The sequence below is a fragment of the Pipistrellus hanaki genome (genome assembly GCF_964339955.1).
Source record: "Pipistrellus hanaki genome assembly, chromosome: 3".
In the NCBI taxonomy this organism is placed as follows: domain Eukaryota; kingdom Metazoa; phylum Chordata; class Mammalia; order Chiroptera; family Vespertilionidae; genus Pipistrellus; species Pipistrellus hanaki.
Genome location: NC_140505.1, coordinates 140,988,769 through 141,008,390, shown reverse-complemented (window position 1 = coordinate 141,008,390; position 19,622 = coordinate 140,988,769). Strand labels below are relative to the sequence as shown.

The 19,622-nt window shown below is 43.4% G+C and overlaps 1 protein-coding gene across 13 annotated transcripts; it reads left to right on the top strand.

Moving 5' to 3' along the window:
• Positions 1–74: 74 nt before the first annotated feature.
• PRR13 (proline rich 13) lies at positions 75–10,624 on the top strand. 13 transcript variants are annotated; one of them, XM_084879048.1, is made up of 4 exons: positions 75–325; positions 771–809; positions 1,483–1,868; positions 9,242–10,613. In XM_084879048.1, the coding sequence occupies exons 2-4, from the start codon at positions 791–793 to the stop codon at positions 9,368–9,370; spliced, it is 534 nt and encodes a 177-aa protein (XP_084735174.1). In that variant the 5' UTR covers positions 75–325; positions 771–790; the 3' UTR covers positions 9,371–10,613. The 13 variants fall into 13 exon arrangements, with proteins under 13 accessions (XP_084735174.1, XP_084735183.1, XP_084735182.1 ...); XM_084879057.1 differs by lacking the exon at positions 9,242–10,613 and adding an exon at positions 4,264–4,728 and having other exon boundaries at positions 771–803; XM_084879056.1 differs by lacking the exon at positions 9,242–10,613 and adding an exon at positions 4,264–4,728.
• Positions 10,625–19,622: the final 8,998 nt, after the last annotated feature.

The window sequence follows — 19,622 nt, the reverse complement described above, 5'->3', positions numbered from 1 at the left end:
CAATCACAACGCCGAACGACCACATAGTGACCAATCAGGTGGCAGCATAGGCGGGCGCCGAAGCGGAACCGGTGGGGGGCGTGGCCAGGAAGGCGGAGCGGAGCCTGAGGAGGACCAGCCCAGCCCAGGTGGTTGGTGTAAACGTGACTGGGCATCTTGGTGCCCCAGTTTCCTCCCTTTCCCGTTCCTGGGTCAGGGGTCCCTTCGCAGCTGGGAGCCAGGGTCTCCATTTGCTCTCTTTAATGGGCAGGGCTGAGGGGCTACATATGTAAGCAGCTGAGGACCTTTTAGGAGCCACCTTCCTGGTTTCGCTGACACCTTCCAGGTTTGGTCTGGAGGAGGGTCCTTAGCCTGGGGTGGGGGTGCTGTCTCCTGTCCCCCCGGGGCGGGGGGGTGAAGTTGTTTAAAATCCTTCCTGAATCTGTGCGTGGTTGAAGTCACGGACACGGAAGGGAGAGGGGATTGCGGAGTTCGCGGGCCCCGCCCCTCTGTGGCCGAGTTGGAGACGTCGCCCTGCGGACCGAGGTGGTGGACGGTGGAGCTGCCGTGGGAGCTAGGTGCCTGAGGTTAGGGAACTAGGAATAAAACAGGTGTTGAGGGCGAAGGAACGGTGGAAGGAAACTTGTCAGGTGGAGGTCATGGTGGTTGTGGGAGACCACTGTAGAGCTTGGGGCTTTGGGGTGGGGCGCGGTGCCTAAATCCTCTCCCTTCCCTCTCCTCCCCTCCCCCCCACTTGCGGGCGGTCATCTTTTTGCCTTCTTTCTCCTCAGGTTGGAGGAAACACCTGACCATGTGGAATTCCGGTAGGTGTTTGGGGGCGCTCTCTTCTCTATCCCAACCCCTTTTCAAATGGGCCCCACAACAGGAAGTTTCTGTGTTTTTCTTCCTCCTCTCCCCTCATCTGCAAAGGCCAAGTCCCTAATGGCTGACTCCACGACCGTGTCTTTCCTTGGAGTTCACCATCTCCCCCTCTTCCTAGCGGGAGAGCGACATTACCTTTTATTTCTTTTGCATGGATTTGTTTCCCTTACCTTCCATTCTCCTTCCTCACTTTTCCATTTCCCTTTAAGTATTTTTTATTTTTATTTTTTAACTTATTTAAAGTATTACATATGTGTCCTTATACCCTCATTACCCCCTCAAAAAAACACACAAACACTCATGCCTTCACCCCCCTGGTGTCTGTGTCCATTGGTTAGGCTTATATGCATGCATACAAGTCCTTTGGTTGATCTCTCCCCATTACCCCCACCCTCTCCTGCCTTCCCTCAGAGGTTTGATAGTCTGATGGATGCTTCTCTGTCTCTGGATCTGTTTTTGTTCATCAGTTTATGTTGTTCATTGTATTCCATAAATGAGTGAGATCATGTGATATTTCCCTTTAAGTATTGAGTGAGAAACTAAATCCCTGCCTTTTTGTTGTTTGTTGTCAGAGGCCCTGGGTAATCCTAATCTTAATTTCTTTTTTGCTTCTTTCTTCAGGGCAGCCAGGGCCAAATCCATATCCCCCTAATGTCGGGTACCCTGGAGGTTCCAATCCTGTCCATCCACCCTCTGTCAATCCTGCCTTTCCTCCGCCCCCCTTTCCTCCTCCCTCTGGCCCCTTTCACACTCCCCCGGGAGCTCCCCAGTGGAATCCAGCTTACCCCCCAGGCGGGACTCCTTATCCTGGGCCACCACCAGCGTATCCAGGATACCAACCAGCAGGTCCCTATCCCCCTCCATACCCACCACCTGCCCCTGGCATGCCTCCTATTAATCCCTTGGCTCCTGGCATGCCAGCACCAGGAATGGTGAGTGATAAGAAGATGCGGAAGAAAATGAAGAAAGCTCAAAAAAAGGCGCATAAGCACCATAAGCATGGCAAGGTCAGTGCCTTTTGGAGCTTGGCTAGGCAGGGGTGCCCCCTCAGAGAGACTAGGCAAGCAAGGGGTGACGCAGGGGGATTCACAGCCTGAGGTCATGGGGCAGTGATTGTGTTGCTCTGGTGATGGTTCTTCCTTTTTATAAAGGATTCCCACTGGGAAGAATCTGATCATCTTGAAAAGAAATATTAAGCTAATTGGGCTTTCTACAGCTAAGGGGCTAGGCTGAGACTTAGAATGGATCTCAGAATCAAAAGCCTTTCTTGTCTGCTTTTCTCTCTCCCAGAATTTTTGAACCCCTCCCTCACTCCCCGATGCAGGTTTTAATTGTACATACCCACTGAGGTGGTCAAATGTCCATTAACAGGGTCAGCTTTTTTTTTTTTAATCCTCACATGAGGATATGCTTATTGATTTGAGAGGGGGGGTGGTGAGAGAGAGTATTGCCTTCCGTACATTCCCCGACTGGGGAATCAAATCCGCAACCTTTTCCGTATACGGGACAATGCTCCAACCAGTTGAGCACACCCACCAGGGCAGTAGGGTCAGTCTTTTGACAAAGCAGTCTTATATTTAATAAATAATAATCTGGCCCTAGTTCCTTTCTCTCCTTCGGGGTGTTGTGTTAATTACATAGGCCTTTTGCCCTGCCCACCCAGTGGGGAAATTGAGGACTAGTGGTTCTCAGCCTCAAAACCTAAGTTTCTTGCTCAGCCCCAAGACTAAGGAAGTATCCTCATTCTAGACTCTAGAGGAGTGTTAATTAGCAAGGATAAAAGTAGTTTTATAGACAACTCTGTAAGTATTAAATCAACCTGGATCTTGCGGAGGCCTTAATGAACATTTTACTGCTTAGTATTTATTTCCTTATGGCTTTGGGCACTAATTCCTGGGTCTGGATCTTTTGTAGAAGTCTGAGGAGAAGGAAAGGTGAGATTTAATGGGGGATAAATTACCCTGGAGAGTCTCCAAAATTGTTTGTTTTTTTAAAAAAGTAATCTTTTAGCCCTAGCCAGTTTGGCTCAGTGGGTTGAGTGTCAGCCCTCAGACTGAAGGAGGGTGGGTTTGATTCCAGTGTAAGGCACATATCTCAAATGCAGGCTTGATTCCCAGCCCTGATTGGGGCAGCCAATCAATGTGTCTCTCTCATGTAGATGTTTCTCTTTCTCTGTCTCTCCTGCTCCCTTCCACTCTCTCTAAAACTCAATGGGAAAATATCCTTGGTTGAGGACTAACAAAAAAAAATCTTTTAGCCTGGCCAGTATTGCTCAGTGGTTGAGCATCAATCTATGAACCAGGAGGTCATGGTTTGATTCCCCATCAGGGGGCCTAGGCCCATGCCTGGGTTGTGGGCTCAATCCCCACTTTGGCAATCAATGATTCTCTTATTATTTTTTATTTATTTATTTATTTTTATTGATTTTGTACAGAGAGGAAGGGAGATAGAGAGTTAGAAACATTGATGAGAGAGAGTCATTGATCAGCTGCCTCTTGCACACCCTCTACTGGGGATATGCCTGCAACCAAGGTACATGCCCTTGACCGGAATCAAACCCGGGACCCTTCAGTCCCCAAGCCGATGCTCTATCCATTGAGCCAAACCGGTCTCGGCGATTCTCTTATTATTGATGCTTCTATTTCTCTCTCTTTCTCTGAAATCAATATGTTTGTGTGTGTGTGTGTGTGTGTGTGTGTGTGTGTATGTATACTTTTTTGTTAATTCTCAACTGAGGATATTTTCCCATTTTTAAAGAGAGTGGGAGGAGGAGAAACAGAAACATCGATGTAAAAGAGAGGTATCGATTGGTTGTCTCACACATGCCCCAACTAGGGCATATTGGGATGATGCTTTAACCAACTGAGTTACCCGGCCAGGGTTTAAAAATGCTTTCAATGACAGTTGTCAATGGGAGTATGTGTGTAAAGTACCTCGAGTAGGAGTCTCCCAACTTTCTATCCCACCTTCACTTTCTCCCAGTTAGGAATAAGTAGAGATATAAATGCACACACAGCTGTTGTTTATATTCACTTTCTTAAGTTCATAGCCTCTAGGAGCTTTCCATGCAGCTAATCAGTGAGCAGTTATAAGGAAGCAGTTATTCCCCAGCTTGTGCCTATAATTTATTCCTTACATTGGCCTTGGTAAAGAAGGTTGGGAAACTTGCTCTGTGTGAAGTATGTTAAATTCTGTACAATGGATTAGGATGGTTTAATCCATTCCTACATCCTCACTGCTTACGGAAATCTTTGCTTTTGTGATTGAAGGGACAATCTGGTTTAAAACTCCTGACCTTGTTAATGTACCCGGGTGGGAAGGTAGAGAATCAAAATCTGTCCCATGGAGTGATCACATGTCATTTGGATTGGATGTTATCTCTTTTCCCCTTTCCCCTTGCAGCACTCCTCCTCTTCTTCCAGCAGTGACTCTGACTGAATACAGAGTCTGGACCCTCCCGGCAAGTCTCTCCAGTTCTGCTCTCCCATCAAGCTTCAATGCCATCGTGCACTGGGGAAAATTAGCCATTGTGTCCCTCAACCCCTGTACCCCAATCTGAGCCTTACTCTTGCTGTTCAGCATTAACTGCTTAGGGGAAATGGGAAAATAATTGCTATGAGCTGAAACCGGTTTGGCTTAGTGGACAGAGCATTGGCCTGCGGACTGAAAGATCCCAGGTTCAATTCCGGTCAAGGGCATATACCTTGGTTGCAGGCACATCCCCAGTAGGAGGTGTGTAGAAGGCAGCTAATCGATGTTTCTCTCTTATTGATGTTTCTAACTCTCTATCCCTCTCTCTTCCTCTCTGTAAAAAAAAAAAAAATTCAATAAAATATATTTTAAAAAAATAAAAAGCTTTATCCGGGACCGGTTTGGCTTAGTGGATAGAGCGTCGGCCTGCGGACTGAAAGGTCCCGGGTTCGATTCCTGGCAAGGGCATGTACCTTAGTTGCGGGCACATCCCCAGTAGGGGGTGTGCAAGAGGCAGCTGATCGATGATTCTCTCTCATCGATGTTTCTAACTCTCTATCCCTCTCTATTCCTCTCTATGAAAAATCAATAAAATATTTAAAATAAAATAAAATAAAATAAAATAAAAAGCTTTAAAAAAAGAAGAGAATTGCCATGGGTTAGCTAAGGCCATCTTCACAGTGCTAGGATAGAGCTTTCAGCTGATGAGTTTTAAGGAGAACTATTTTTTGAAGTCAGTGAAACCTTTAAGCTATATGCTGAAGGTAAGCTAAATGCTGAATATAACTCAAAAGATCTAGAAAATGTGGTTTTTAACTTTATTTTGTAATATTTGTAGTTTGGGAGGTGTTGTAGAAACTTAATTGTGGAAGAAAAACAAACTACTATTTTTTTTTTTTTAATTGTGTCATGCTTGGTCAATTTAATGGCAAATACATTTCCCCGAAGACCTTTAACTGATTGCTCTAACTGCAAGACTGCTGGGAAGTACAGTCCCATTTGTTGATGAGTCCTGACGGCCATTTTGGAATCTAATCTCTATTCTTTAGTTGAGTATGCTACTTCAGGTCCTCCCCACATTCTCCAACTCTCAGTCCAAATGAAGCTGTTTGTCCTGGTCTCTGTACACCTGTGTCATTACCTTAGTTGGACCTAGTACATTCTACTACTTTTGGTGCCCTTCCCAGACTTTAAAGTGTATCAGTTTGCCCTAGCTGGTTTGGCTCAACCTGACCAAAATAGAGTGCCGACCTAAGGACTGAAGGGTCCTTGGTTTGATTCTGGCTAAGGGCACATGCCAGGTTGCGGGCTAGATCCCCAGTTGGCAGCGGGGCATGCAGGAAGCTTCCAATCAGTGATTCTCTCTCATTGATGTTTCTATCTCTCCTACCTCCCTTTCTGAAATCAATAAAGAATATATTAAAAACAAAATAAAGTGTATCAGTTTTATAGTAAGGAACCAGAGCATTAATGAGCAAGAGACCATACTGTCTCTATGTTTCTTAAGTGGGAGGAACCTTCAAAATTGGTTCAGGCTTAATGGAATGAATATATTGTCTTTTTAATGAATGGGTAGGTCTTTGGCATAAGTTTTCATATCTGCCTCAGAGGTTCTCAGCCCTGGTTGTCCATTACCTATCAGAGAGTAATTTAGGATTTTGCCCCAAATCCATTGAATACGACTCTTTAAGGATGGGATTCTATAAGTCAGTATTTTTAAATAAACGGTTTGATTCTGATAACAGCTAGAATTGAGAGCCACTGGTTCACTCTGTGCCATGCACAGTACTACACATCAGGTTCTCAAAAATCTGTTGAGTAGAGGAAAAAGACATCTAAGATAATCTATATATATATAAAAGCCCCCAGCAGAATGAGGGGTGGCTATGATGTGTGCAGCAGCCAATCAGCCTGATCCAAACAGTCTGATGGTAACGGGGCCGGCCAGCCAACTGCCCACAGCCTCTCTTCCAGCTGGTCCAGCCCCTGATCGGCTTCCTCACTCCACCTGGGAGCAGCCAGCCAACTGCCCATTGCCCATACCCAACCCCTGCTCTGCCGCCCACGAACCAGGCTGGCTGGATCCCAACCTTGCACGAATTTGTTCACTAGCCCTCTAGTTCATTAATAAAGACAGACGCTACAAAATGCCAGAGGGAAATAAACCTAGAAATAATTGGGAAGGGAAGGAGGAACCAAGGATGACTTCACAGATCAGGAGGATATGATGTGAGAGAGACTAGATAGGCCATTGCTGGCTTTGAAGATGGAATGGGGCCAACAGCAAAGGAATGCTGGCAGCAAAGAAATGCAAAGCTGGAAAAGGCAGGGAAACAGATTCTATTCTAGTCTCCAGAAGGAACCAACCTTTCTAATACTTCGATGTTATTCCCGTAACACTCATTTCAGACTTCTAACTTCCAGAATTGTAATAAATTTTGGTGGTATAAGCCACAAAATGTGTGGTAATATGTGTACAATAGCAATAAGAAACTAATATGCTTACTATAAAATAAAAAAAGTGATTGTGATTTTAAAAAAGATGACTTAACAGGAAAAGTGACATTTCAACTTTTCAAATACCTCTAAAATATAAGTGGAAAAAATGAGATTAACCAGGTGGATGGCAGAAAGGAGCAGGGAAGGGAATGTGCTTAGGTACATATTCAGAAAGCTCCATAGTACATTTGGGAATCAGATATCCGAGAATGATTTTCTGGAAAATTGTTTATTGAGAAAATATTGTATTCTGGGTGCTGAAGCTAAAATGGTGATAAGAGTCCCTGCCCTTTATAACCTGCAAGATTTAATGGAGCAGACAGACATGTGAGTATGTGAATAGATTATAGTACAGTAAAAATGACCACAATAGAGACACGGATCAAATAGTGGGGGAGCAAAGGAAGTAACAGGGCCACTGGAAAAAATGATCTAGGTCTGGGCTGGGCCTCAGGATGATAGGAGGTTGTCAGTTGGTAATATCAATGAACACAGTACTTATTACTACCGTGTTTCCCCAAAAATAAGACATCCTCCGAAAATAAGACCTAGCGCATGGAAAGGTAAGACATCCCCTGAATATAAGACCTAGCGCAACTTTGGGAGAAAAAATATAAGACACTGTCTTATTTTCGGGGAAACGGTAGTATATGGCACTCATTGAGTGCTTTACATTTATAATGTGTGATCTTCACAGCGACTGTTAAGTAATATTCCCATTTTGTAGATGAAGAAAATTTGTCAGGATTCAAAATCAAGCAGAGTGGCTCAAGTCTGTGCTCTTAACCCAATGGCAGAAGAAATAGCTTTACAGAGGCATAGAGTTGTAAAAAGGCATAGGATGAAAATTCAGGAGTTCCTGAGCCTGAGTTCCCATTCAAGAGCCTGAAATGGGCTAGGTAGGGCTAAAGAAGGGAGTGGACTTGAGAGGTGTTTCTTTTTAAAATATATATATTTTTTTATTGATTTTTTACAGAGAGGAAGGGAGAGAGATAGAGAGCCAGAAACATCGATGAGAGAGAAACATTGATCAGCTGCCTCCTGCACATCCCCCACTGGGGATGTGCCCGCAACCAAGGTACATGCCCCTGACCGGAATTGAACCCGGGACCCTTTAGTCCGTGGCCTGACACTCTATCCACCGAGCCAAACTGGTTTCGGCGAGAGATGTTTCTGAGGTATGGTCCACAGGGCTTGGGGATTGAGCAAGGGGTTTGAAGAACAGGGAAGGAGTGCTTTTATTTTTATTTTTATTTATTTTTAAAAAAATATATTTTATTGATTTTGTACAGAGAGGAAGAGAGAGAGATAGTTAGAAACATCGGAGAGAGAGCCATCGATAAGCTGCCTCTTGCACACCCCCTACTGGGGATATGCCCACAACCAAGGCACATGCCCTTGACCGGAATCGAACCCGGGATCCTTCAGTCCCCAAGCCGACGCTCTATCCATTGAGCCAAACCGGTCCCGGCGGAAGGAGTGTTTTTAGTTGGCTGTATAACATCTGACTTGTCCCTGGGGCAGGTTATCCTATATAATAAAAGCCTAATATGCAAATGGTTGAGTGGCGCAATGACCAGTGGAACGACCACCAGGGGGCAGACGCTCAATGCAGGAGCTGCCCACAGCCTGCAGGGCCCAGGCCAGCCAAGGCGGGTGCAGCGGGGAGCCCTCCCAATCACCCCCCCCCCCCCCCCCCGAGTCGTCCCACAGATCAGCCCTGATCGCCAGCCAGGCCTGGGGAATTTTGTGTCAGGCCTCTAGTCTGAAATAAATGCCTGAAGTGTTCCTATATTTTAGAGCTAGCTTCTAATTTTATTAGGAAATCCTAGGCCAAGACCTGCTTTTCAAGTGTCTTGGATTTGGGGACCATTCAAATGTTTCTTTATATTCACTCTCTATTTTTGTTTATTCATAAGTTCTTTTTAAAAATATATATATATTTTGCCAAAACCGGCTTGGCTCAATGGATAGAGCATCGGCTTAGGGACTGAAAGGTCCTGGGTTTGATTCCAGTCAAGGGCATGTAACTTGGTTGCGGGCATATCCCCGGTGGGGGATGTGCAAGAGGCGGCTGATCGATGACTCTCTTCATTGATGTTTCTAACTATCTCTCTCCCTTCCTCTCTGTACAAAATCAATAAAATATATTAAAAATATATATATTTTATTGATTTTTTTACAGAGAGGAAGAGAGGGATAGACAGTTAGAAACATCGATGAGAGAGAATCATTGATCAGCTGCCTCCTGCACATACTGGGGATGTGTCCACAACTAAGGTACATGCCCTTGATGGAATCGAACCCGGGACCCTTCAGTCCACAGGTCGATGCTCTATCCACTGAGCCAAATTGGTTTCGGCTCATGAGAGTTTTTTGTTTTTTTTTAATATATTTTATTTTTTCACAGAGAGGAAGAGAAAGGGAGAGAATCATCAATGAGAGAGAATCATCGACCAGCTGCCTCCTGCACACCCCGCAACCAATGTACATGCCCTTGACCAGAATCAAACCTGGGACCCTTCAGTCCACAAGCTGACGCTCTATCCACTGAGCCTAACTGGTTTCGGCTCATGAGTTATTTTTTTAGGAGAAGGAAGATGTGGTCACAGGAGGATTGTGAGGTGAAGAGAAATATGTTGACAAAAAAATTAATCATAAATAAGGACAGACAATGAGAAGGGCTAGAGGGGGAAATACAAAGAAATGAGTGAGAAAATCTACTGATTTTTCTCCACTTCCTTTCCTTTTAATCCTCACTTGAGGATATATTTTTATTGATTTCAGAGAGAGAGAAATATCGATGTGAGAGAGGAATATTATATCTCACATATGTGCCCTGACCAGGGATTGAACCTGCAACCTATGTATGCACTCTGACTGGGAATCGAACCTGTAACCTTTCGGTGTATGAAACAATGCTCCAACCATTTGAGCCACCCAGCAAGGGCTGATTTTCTTCTAATTGTGGAGAATACATCTCCCCTTCCTGGCCCCTCTAAGCCATATACAGAGCACCTTGCTGTGTTTTGTTACTATCATTTCTCAAAAATGTATTAACATCTTAAGAGCTGAAATAATACATATACTTGGGAGAAAATTGTAACCTTTTTAATAGGATGTTTAATAAAAAGTAAAGTTCTCTCATTTCAGATTCTCAGCTTCCTCACTAAAAGTAACCAGGACTACCAGATTCTTTTGTAAACTTCTAGAGCTATTCTGAATAGTTAAGTCCCCACCCAACCCCACCATTTTTATTTTCACTTCATATTGTTCCTATTGCCCCTCTCCCAGTTTATCACACTAAAGGCCCGGTGCATGAATTCGTGCATGGATAGGGTTCCCTGGCCTGGCTGGTGATCAGGGCCATTGGGGCCTTCTCACCCAAATTGGGGCAGGCCAGCTGAGGAGAGGGACCACAGGAGGTTGACTGTGGGAGCACACTGGGACAGCTTTTGCATTGAGCGTCTGCCCTCTGGTGGTCAGTGTGCATCATAGCAACAGGTTCTGTCATTTGTTCACTTGGGATCTATAAATAAATGGGAGCATAGTACTGGCCCTTTATTGAACCTAACATTTTCTCATTTAATTATATATCTTGGAGTTGATTCCATTTCTGTGTCTATGTATATGTGTGTATATTTTATGTAGATAACATTGATTGTTTTAACAGCATTCAATTTATTCAACCACCCTTTTATTGCTGGAATTTTTTATTATTTCTATTGTAGTATTACTATACACTTAACTGCTGCAGTGAACATTTTGGTACATATATCTTTGTCAGAGATTCAAAATTGGATGCCATGGCTGTATCTGACTATAAGACTTCTTTTTTTTTTGAGGGACCACTCTGTGTTAAATATCAGACATTTTCAACAAAGGCTCAGATTTCAAGCTGGAAACTAGCTTGTGGGCCCACATTTCTAAAGACAGAAATATGGCCCTGAGTAGTGGTCATTCCTTATAGATGGGTCCTGTACTTTCCAGTCTTCTCATTGCCTTTTCAACTTCTTGTGACCTTTTTTTTTCCAGGCCAGCTTCTCCCAATTACATTACTTGGATGGCTCCTGAGAGCATTTGGTTTGTGCCCTCTGTTTTGTATATCAGTTTAAGACTCTCAAAATGATGGTTCTGAAGTGTTTTTATCATTATGCCCTTACCATCCTTTGTCCATGCCATTCTTCTCTTACTAGAAACTATGGCAAGATTTCCACACATTTGAGAATGGGAAAGGATAGGAAATCCTTGAGATCTAAAATACAAATTGACACTTCAGCTTTGGGCTGAACCTTTGGTTTGCTGCCTTTGGAATCAATCTCCCTATCTCAGGTTGCTTTGTGGTCCTAAGGCAAGTTCATTTCCTCGACTAGTTTCGTTCCCCTGCTGAGAAGAATTTGATGATTCATGAAATTATTAGCTATTATGATTGGGTGCATCCCATCTTTCTTTTTCAAAGCTGGTTACAGTTGTAGGCCAGCGCAATAATAGCCATGTTACTGTTAGTAGAGGATGATATAATTTTATCAATTAAAAATATATTTTATTGCCGGGACCGGTTTGGCTCAATGGATAGAGCGTCGGCTTGGGGACTGAAAGGTCCCGGGTTCGATTCCGGTCAAGGGCATGTACCTTGGTTGTGGGCATATCCCCAGTAGGGGGTGTGCAAGAGGCAGCTGATTGATGACTCTCTCTCATCGATGTTTCTAACTCTCTATCTCTCTCCCTTCCTCTCTGTAAAAAAAAAATTGATTTTGTACAGAGAGGAAGGGAGAGAGATAGAGAGTTAGAAATATCAATGAGAGAGGAATATCAATCAGCTGCCTCCTGCACACCCCTTACTGGGGATGTGCCTGCAACCAAGGTACATGCCCTCGACTGGAATTTAACCTGGGACCCTTCGCTCTGCAGGCCGACGCTCTATCCACTGAGCCAAACCAGTCAGGGCCATTTTACCAATTTTAAATTTTATCTGTTTTGTCCCTCACATTAGAATTTGATGGCTAGCCTCTCAATGTCACCCTGGCTCTTAGAACCCCTGGGTTATAAATGGTCCAATTGTAAAGTCTTGAGATTAATTTGACCTTTAGCCCAGGCTGCACAGTAAGCCTGCTCCTTATTTTGCTTTTTTCCGGGTGTCTTAACATTGTCCTACTTTGTTTCCTCTCTTTCAATATTTGGTCTGCCTCTTGCCTTTGTGTGAGGAAGCATGAGACTTGAAAAGTGTATAAGGAGGACATTCTGAGAAAATGGAAGTATTCAGAAGGCCACCTATCCTGTTTATCAGAATTCCGACTTAGGGGAGTATCGAAGGCAGCACCCCTAATTATTCCTTGATCTTTCCATACAAGTCTGTGGACATTCAGACCCCTGGGTGTTTACTGGAATCCATATGCCTAATCTTTGGGTGCCCTTGCTTAGAGGATACTGCAGACATATGTGTCCTCCTATAGGGAACGGTTATAGGGTTAAGCCTTGGACTGACCTGCTGGCAAAGTCACAAACAAGTCCCAGCTTAGAGGGCATAGTCATCTAAGCATAATTATGCTTGATCTTGTGACTGCTCCCTAGATCTTTCCTGCGTAGCTAATGGGCAGCAAGTGCTCCCAAAACAAGTGAAACTTATAAGAACATTGTAAATTACCTTGTTTGCCCCTGACTATAAATAAAGCATCAGCTTTGCAGTCTGGATCTGTTCTGTGGCCTCATCCAGGCACAGAAGATCCACCTGGACCCAGCTTATTCTCTTGTCTGTCCTTTTCTTCATCCTTCATTAGTCCTCCCTCAGGCTCACCGAACCCTTGGCTATGCTGGCGTGGCTTATCCTCCAAGATTACTCATCTTACTGATTGTATCTAAAGATAAATTTCATCTCAAACTGCAATAAAATCCAAACAGGCAGGCAATTGAGGCTGCCTAGTTCCTTTAACCAGGCCGTCCCTTAGCCCTGTCTTTCACAGTAACTGATATGTCGGCGTAATCATCCATCCGTCATTCATGACCTGATGGCCAGCCCTGGCAAGGTGGTTCCCAATGTGAAGACCAAGGAATGCAATGAGACGTGTGGAACCCTTGAAAACCAACAGGAAGGAAACGAAAGTACCTGTGCAGTAAGTCATTGGAGCCTGGTTGGCATTTCTAAGTTCGAGGGAAATGTTTTTCAGCTAAGGTTTCACAATAGGACAGCAACTGTCCACCAAATAACAGATCTCTTCATTACTTAAAAAGTTATTTTTAAAAAAAGTGAGATTTTTCATCACATATAAGAAATTTAAAAATTATTGAAAGCAAATGGTGCCTCATTTATTGAAGAACAATTAAAGAGCCTGTTGCAAATTGTTATAATTTGTAGTCCTTGTTTCCCTAATGCTGGAACATTAGACCTTGATCTCTGGGAACAAGTAGGTAGGAATTTAAAGATAAATCAGGCTCAGGAAAAATGAGTGCCCTTGTCATCTTCAACTATGTGGGCTCTTGTTCGAGCTGCAGTAGGCCTACTTCATATTGAGGATCAAAAGCCTACAGAACACCCTGAGTATTTATCACTGCCCCCTCCTCCTGAAGTAGAGTGTCAAACCTGTAATACTTAACACCCCACCGTCAGAGGAACCTTTCCCGATCCTCCATCTCTGGTGTGGGAAGGCTCATCAACTAGATCCTCAGTAATGGGATAATGTGTCAGGCAACCTATGTTAGAAGGCGAGCTTTTGGCTTGCCTGGTTATACAAGATCAGCAAGGTAATCAGATACATGAACCATTCTCCTTTAATACCTTTAAAGAAATAAGGAAAAGTATTAGAGAAAATGGGGCTAACAGTCTATTTACAAAAGGACTCCTTGATGCCTTGTCCGAAAATTACCATATGATGCCTTGGGACTGGCAGATTTGACCAAAACAACTCTGGATGCAGTCAATATTTATTATGGAGAGCAGAATATGATGAAATCTGTGAACAACAGGCTGTTTGTTAGTGTTCTCTGGAGACCCCACCTGGGAGCCCTCTGGGCCTTATTCAGGCTGTGAGTCCCAGGCACTTTAAAAAAATCTTCTGAAAGGTCCATGAAAAGAACTCTGATTTATTAAGTCTTGTCTGTGTGTTATGCACACCTGTAAATATTGTATGTGAATGTTTCTGTTAATTTGTTGTTTTGTTTAATTTATTTAAAGATGGGGTATATTTCACTTTTCTCCTGACTGCACTGAATCCCGGTTCCAACTGCACTGGGATTAAAAATATTACACAGAGACCCAATCCAATTCCGGGCGAGCCCTTGGGGCACCCACACTCTTGCAGGGGGAATCTGGACTGTCAGGCAGAAACTCAGGGGATCCCTGGAAGGCAGAGATCTGAGGCGCTCGCACAAGGGCAAGGCTGACAGGAAGCCAAGACTGTCAGCTCAGCCCTGAGACTCCACCCCATCCAAGCTGAGCACAGAGGCTTTTGCAGTTTTTACAAGTCTGATCCTATAAGACTGTCTCCAGTACAGAAGGTATCCCATCGTAGACACAGCTGATACATCCAATTGGCCTAGAGGTCAATTCCTCTCAGTGATACCAACAACAATCAAGACTTAACTACATGCCGAAACCGGTTTGGCTCAGTGGATAGAGCATCAGCCTGCGGACTGAAAGGTCCCAGGTTTGATTCCCGTCAAGGGCATGAATCTTGGTTGCAGGCACATCTCCAGTAGGGGGTGTACAAGAGGCAGCTGATCAATGATTCTCTCTCATCGACGTTTCTAGCTCTCTACCTCTCTCCCTTCCTCTCCGTAAAATAAATCAATAAAATATATTTTTAAAAATATACATTTTTTATTGATTAAAATATATATATTTATTGATTTTAATTTTAATAAATTTGAATAATTTATAGAACTTTTGCTTCCTGTTTATTTTTTTATTAAAAAAATAAAAATAAAAAAGGAGGAGAAACCAAGATGGCGACCTAGGTAAGCACCTAAGCTGCCACCTCGCACAATCAATAAAATATATATATATATATATATTTTTTAAATATATATATATTTTATTGATTTAAAAATATATATATATTTTATTGATTTTTTACAGAGAGGAAGGGAGAGAGATATAGAGCTAGAAACGTCGACGAGAGAGAAACATTGACCAGCTGCCTCCTGCACATCCCCCACTGGGGATGTGCCCCAAACCAATGTATTGTACATGCCCTTGACCGGAATAGTACCTGGGACCCTTCAGTCCGCAGACCGACGCTCTACTACTGAGCTAAACCGGTTTTGGCCATTTATATATATTTTAAAAGGCCATCTTTAACCATGGAAACTAAAGTTTGCTCTAGCCTATGTTTGTGTCTAATAAACTTTGAAAAATGATCTTTTGGCAAAATAAATTTGACAGTCCTTCCAGGGTTTGAATTTTAAGCCCTACCTGTCCCTTCAGTATTTGGCAATTCTTTGAATTCAATAAGACCTGTTTCCAATTGTAGCTATATTAACCAAGATAAACTGATAATTGGCCTGCTTATAGCAGCCAAGTCTTCATCGCTTTTTATAGAACTTGCTCCATCTTGCATTCCTTACAAGAGGAATTCCTTACAATCCACAAGGACAGGTCATCATTGAATGTGCCCATGCTACCCTGAAGGGTATGCTAGTAAAACAAAAAAAAGGGGGAGAATATAGGACTCAAGGATCCTGCTATACTACTATCTAAGACAATCTTACCTTTTTTTTTTTTTTTTTTTTTTTTTTTTTTAATCTGAATGATCATTTTCAATGCTCTATAATCCCACTTAGAAACCACAAGTCTTGTGGCAAGATATGGACACTAAAACTGGATGGGACCCACCAAAACCAGTTTGGCTCAATGGATAGAGCGTCGGCCCATGGACTGAAAGGTCCCAGGTTCGATTCCGGTCAAGGGCATGTACCTTGGTTGCGGGCACATCCCCAGTAGGGGGTGTGCGAGAGGCGGCTGATCAATGTTTCTCTCATTGATGTTTCTATTGTAACTCTCTATCCTTCTCTCTTCCTCTCTGTAAAAAATCAATAAAATATATTAAAAAATAAAAAATAAATAAAACTGGATGGGACCCAATGAATTATTAACATGGGGAAGGAATATGCGTGTATTTCTATCCCACAGGGCCGCTGTGGATTCCAGCTCGATGGATCAAACCTTGCCATGGCATTGCATGGGACAAATACTCTTCCAGGAACGAAGAATTCTGTCTTGGGGACTTCGCAGAAACAAATGTCCCGCCGGACCCATACAGCCCCTGGAATAACCTGGGGAATGATTAAGAAGCTGATGATAGCCAAAACCGGTTTGGCTCAGTGGTAGAGTGTCGGTCTGCGGACTGAAAGGTCCCGGGTTCGATTCCGGTCAGGGGAATGTACATTGGTTGCGGGCACATCCCCGATAGGGGGTGTGCAAGAGGCAGCTGGTCGATGTTTCTAGCTCTCTATCTCTCTCCCTTCCTCTCTGTATAAATCAATAAAATATATTTTTTTTAAAAAAGAAGCTGATGATAGAAGCTGAGCAACTGTTGGAGCATACTTGCTTTCCATGTACGCCAGATAACCTCTTTCTTGCTATGACTGCTTTGATTCATCTCAACTCTTGTGCGGTATGGTTTAGTATTCTTTTTAAAAATATATATTTTATTGATTTTTTACAGAGAGGAGGAGAGAGGGATAGAGAGCTAGAAACAAACGTCGATGAGAGAAACACCAACCAGCTGCCTCTTGCACACCCCCTACCGGGGATGTGCCCGCAACCAATGTACATGACCGGAATCGAACCTGGGACCTTTCAGTCCACAGACTGATGCTCTACCACTGAGCCAAACCGGTATTCTTATTTGGCTTTGGGCACCAGCATTAGCCACCATGTATTGGGCCCATGTTATAGACCCACCTTTCTTTAGATCTCTCACTGGAGAGACACCCCTTTCCCTGTCTCTAACAATTTGACCTCCTTCCTGGGAGACGAAGACTTGCCACCTATAGGCAGTCTTGAAAAAGGAACACATTGGACCCCATTGCCCCCTAATACTACTCTCCACTCTAACCTGTTATCCCTTTGTGTTACTACTTCCTCTATACCCCAATATTGATAAGGCTAATAATCAGATCTGGTTACATATTATCCCCAAGGAAGGACAAGCAAGGGCCCAGTTTATCTTTCTCTCAGCAGGAAGTCTAGCCAAGGGCAAGCATACCTGTGCTACAGCTCCAACCCTGGCTCCACATAAGCAAAATAAGTGGGATCACTCCCTGGAGGCCTTCCACTGGGAAGTCTGCCTAGGGGAATTGGATCCTTATCAGCTGGGAGACCATTGTATTATAGACTGGGGCCCACATGGCCACCTGCAAGCTAATCATACTAATATTTTAGTCTACTGTACCTGTAATGGCACTTTTGTGGGGTCAGCTAGGACTCCCCCCCTCCCCCCCCTTGCATGGATAGGAGGAGATTTGGTTCCCCTCGCTCTCAACTACAAGATTTTTCAGTTCAGGAAACCTTATGGAGATTAGGACATGTTCTCCATCCATTGAATTTTTTTTTTTTTTTAACAGTTTATTTGGTCTTGTTCTTTTTTTCTTTCTTTCTTTTTTTTTTTAATATCTTATTGATTTTTTTTTTTTTTTTTTTTTTTTTTTTTTTTTTTTTTTTTTTACAGAGAGGAAGAGAGAGGGATAGAGAGTTAGAAACATCGATGAGAGCCGAGACCGGTTTGGCTCAATGGATAGAGCATCGGCTTGGGGACTGAAGGGTCCTGGGTTCGATTCCGGTCAAGGGCATGTACCTTGGTTGCGGGCATATCCCCAGTATGGGGTGTGCAAGAGGCAGCTGATCGATGACTCTCTCTCATCGATGTTTCTAACTCTCTATCTCTCTCCCTTCCTCTCTGTACAAAATCAATAAAATATATTTTTAAAAAAGAAAAAAAAGAAAAACATCGATGAGAGAGAATCATTGATCAACTGCCTCTTGTACACCCCCTACTGGGGATGTGTCTGCAACCAAGGTACATGCCCTTGACCGGAATCGAACCCGGGACCCTTCAGTCCACAGGCCGACACTCTATCCACTGAGCCAAACCGGTTTCAGCATCCATCCATTGAATTTATGGGATGGGGATTATCAACAAAAATCCAATAATTATACTACTACCTTTTAAAATATCATTCAGATAGTAGTTTGGTGTGAACCACACATCATTATGTATGTCTCATTGATCCCAGCTTTAACAAATTACTTACAATAATTATTTTCTAATACAGGTAGGAGAAGGGGCCTACTATAAATCCCATATTACCAACCATTACCAATCAAAATGCCACCTCATTGAATATAAACACCATTATAATGTTGAGGAGACAGGCTGAGGTCTTAACACCGGTTAACCTCACTAGGGAGTGGCAAGGATCATTATCCATTGAAATTTTAGAAAGCATTTAGTCATTTGAGGCCAAAAAGTTTTTGGGGATGCTCATTACAGCCATCATCTTGGCTATTGTTATTCTTATTTCTGCCAGCGTAGCCATGGTGGCCCTTGCTGAGTCTGTGCAGATTGCCACATTTGTAGACAGTATGGCCAAGAATGTAACTAAGGAATTTTTTGGCTAGGTTACAGGTTATAGAAGCAGCCATTGAATATTTGGGGGAAAGGCAGGACACTTTAGTGTACAGACAAATGCTTAATTGCAATTGGGGACATAAGCACATATGTGTCACCCCCTTAAAATGGAACAGCAGTCACCATCAGTGGGTTGACATTAAGAGCATTTGTGGGGAGTATTTCATGACAATCTTACTGAAGAAGTGAATGCTTTACAAAAACAAATCAAAGACCTCCCTACTTGCTATTAGTGAGCACAAACAGCAAACTACTGCATGGAATGCAGTCAAAGAGCATTTAAACCGGATAGACCCTACCACCTGGTTTCCTGGAATCAACTGGCACCTGATCGGAATAATTATTGCCATCATTGTAATTCTTTTTGCTTTTCTTATAGTCTGTAGAAGCGCAACTCAACAGTGAACAAGCCTCATAGAACCCAGCATTCCCAGGCCACAAGTTCACCACAGCCCTGTCTTTATACCCGGCCAAACAAGAAAGGGGGAGATCTGGGGAAGCATGAGACTCGGTTGGAAAGTTTGTAAGGAGGGCATTCTGAGAAAAGGGAAGTGTGCGGAAAGCCACCTGCTCTGTTTATTGGAATTCTGACTTAGGGGAGTATCGAAAACGGCGCCCCTAATTATTCCTTGACCTTTCCAGACACGTTTGTGCATGTGCAGACCCCCAGGTGTTTACTGGAATCCTTCTGCCTAATCTTTGGGTGCCCTTGCCTAGAGGACAATGCAAACACATGTGTCTTCCCAAGATTACTCACCCTATTGATTGTATCTAAAAGATACACTTCATATCAAACTGCAATAAAAGCCTAACGAGGCAGGCAATCGAGGCTGCCTGGTTCCTTTAGCCAGGCCGTCCCTTAGCCCTTTTTTTCATAGCAACTGTGTCGGAGTAATCATTCATCCATCATTCAGGATCTGCTGGCCAGCCCAAGCACCTTTGCCAAAACAAATTCTTTTATTTCTGTTTTTCTTTTACACTTCTTTAATTCTATTTCACTTTGATCCTAATGTCCACTCCCTTGTTTGGGGTTGGGGGTGGTAGAGGAGTGTGTGGGAGGACAGACACTGGAGTCCCCACACCTTCTTTTCATTTCAGGAAACCATCCCTTTTCAGATGATTCTACTGAATTGGGGTTGCCCAATAAAACTTTTCTTCCTTTTCTTC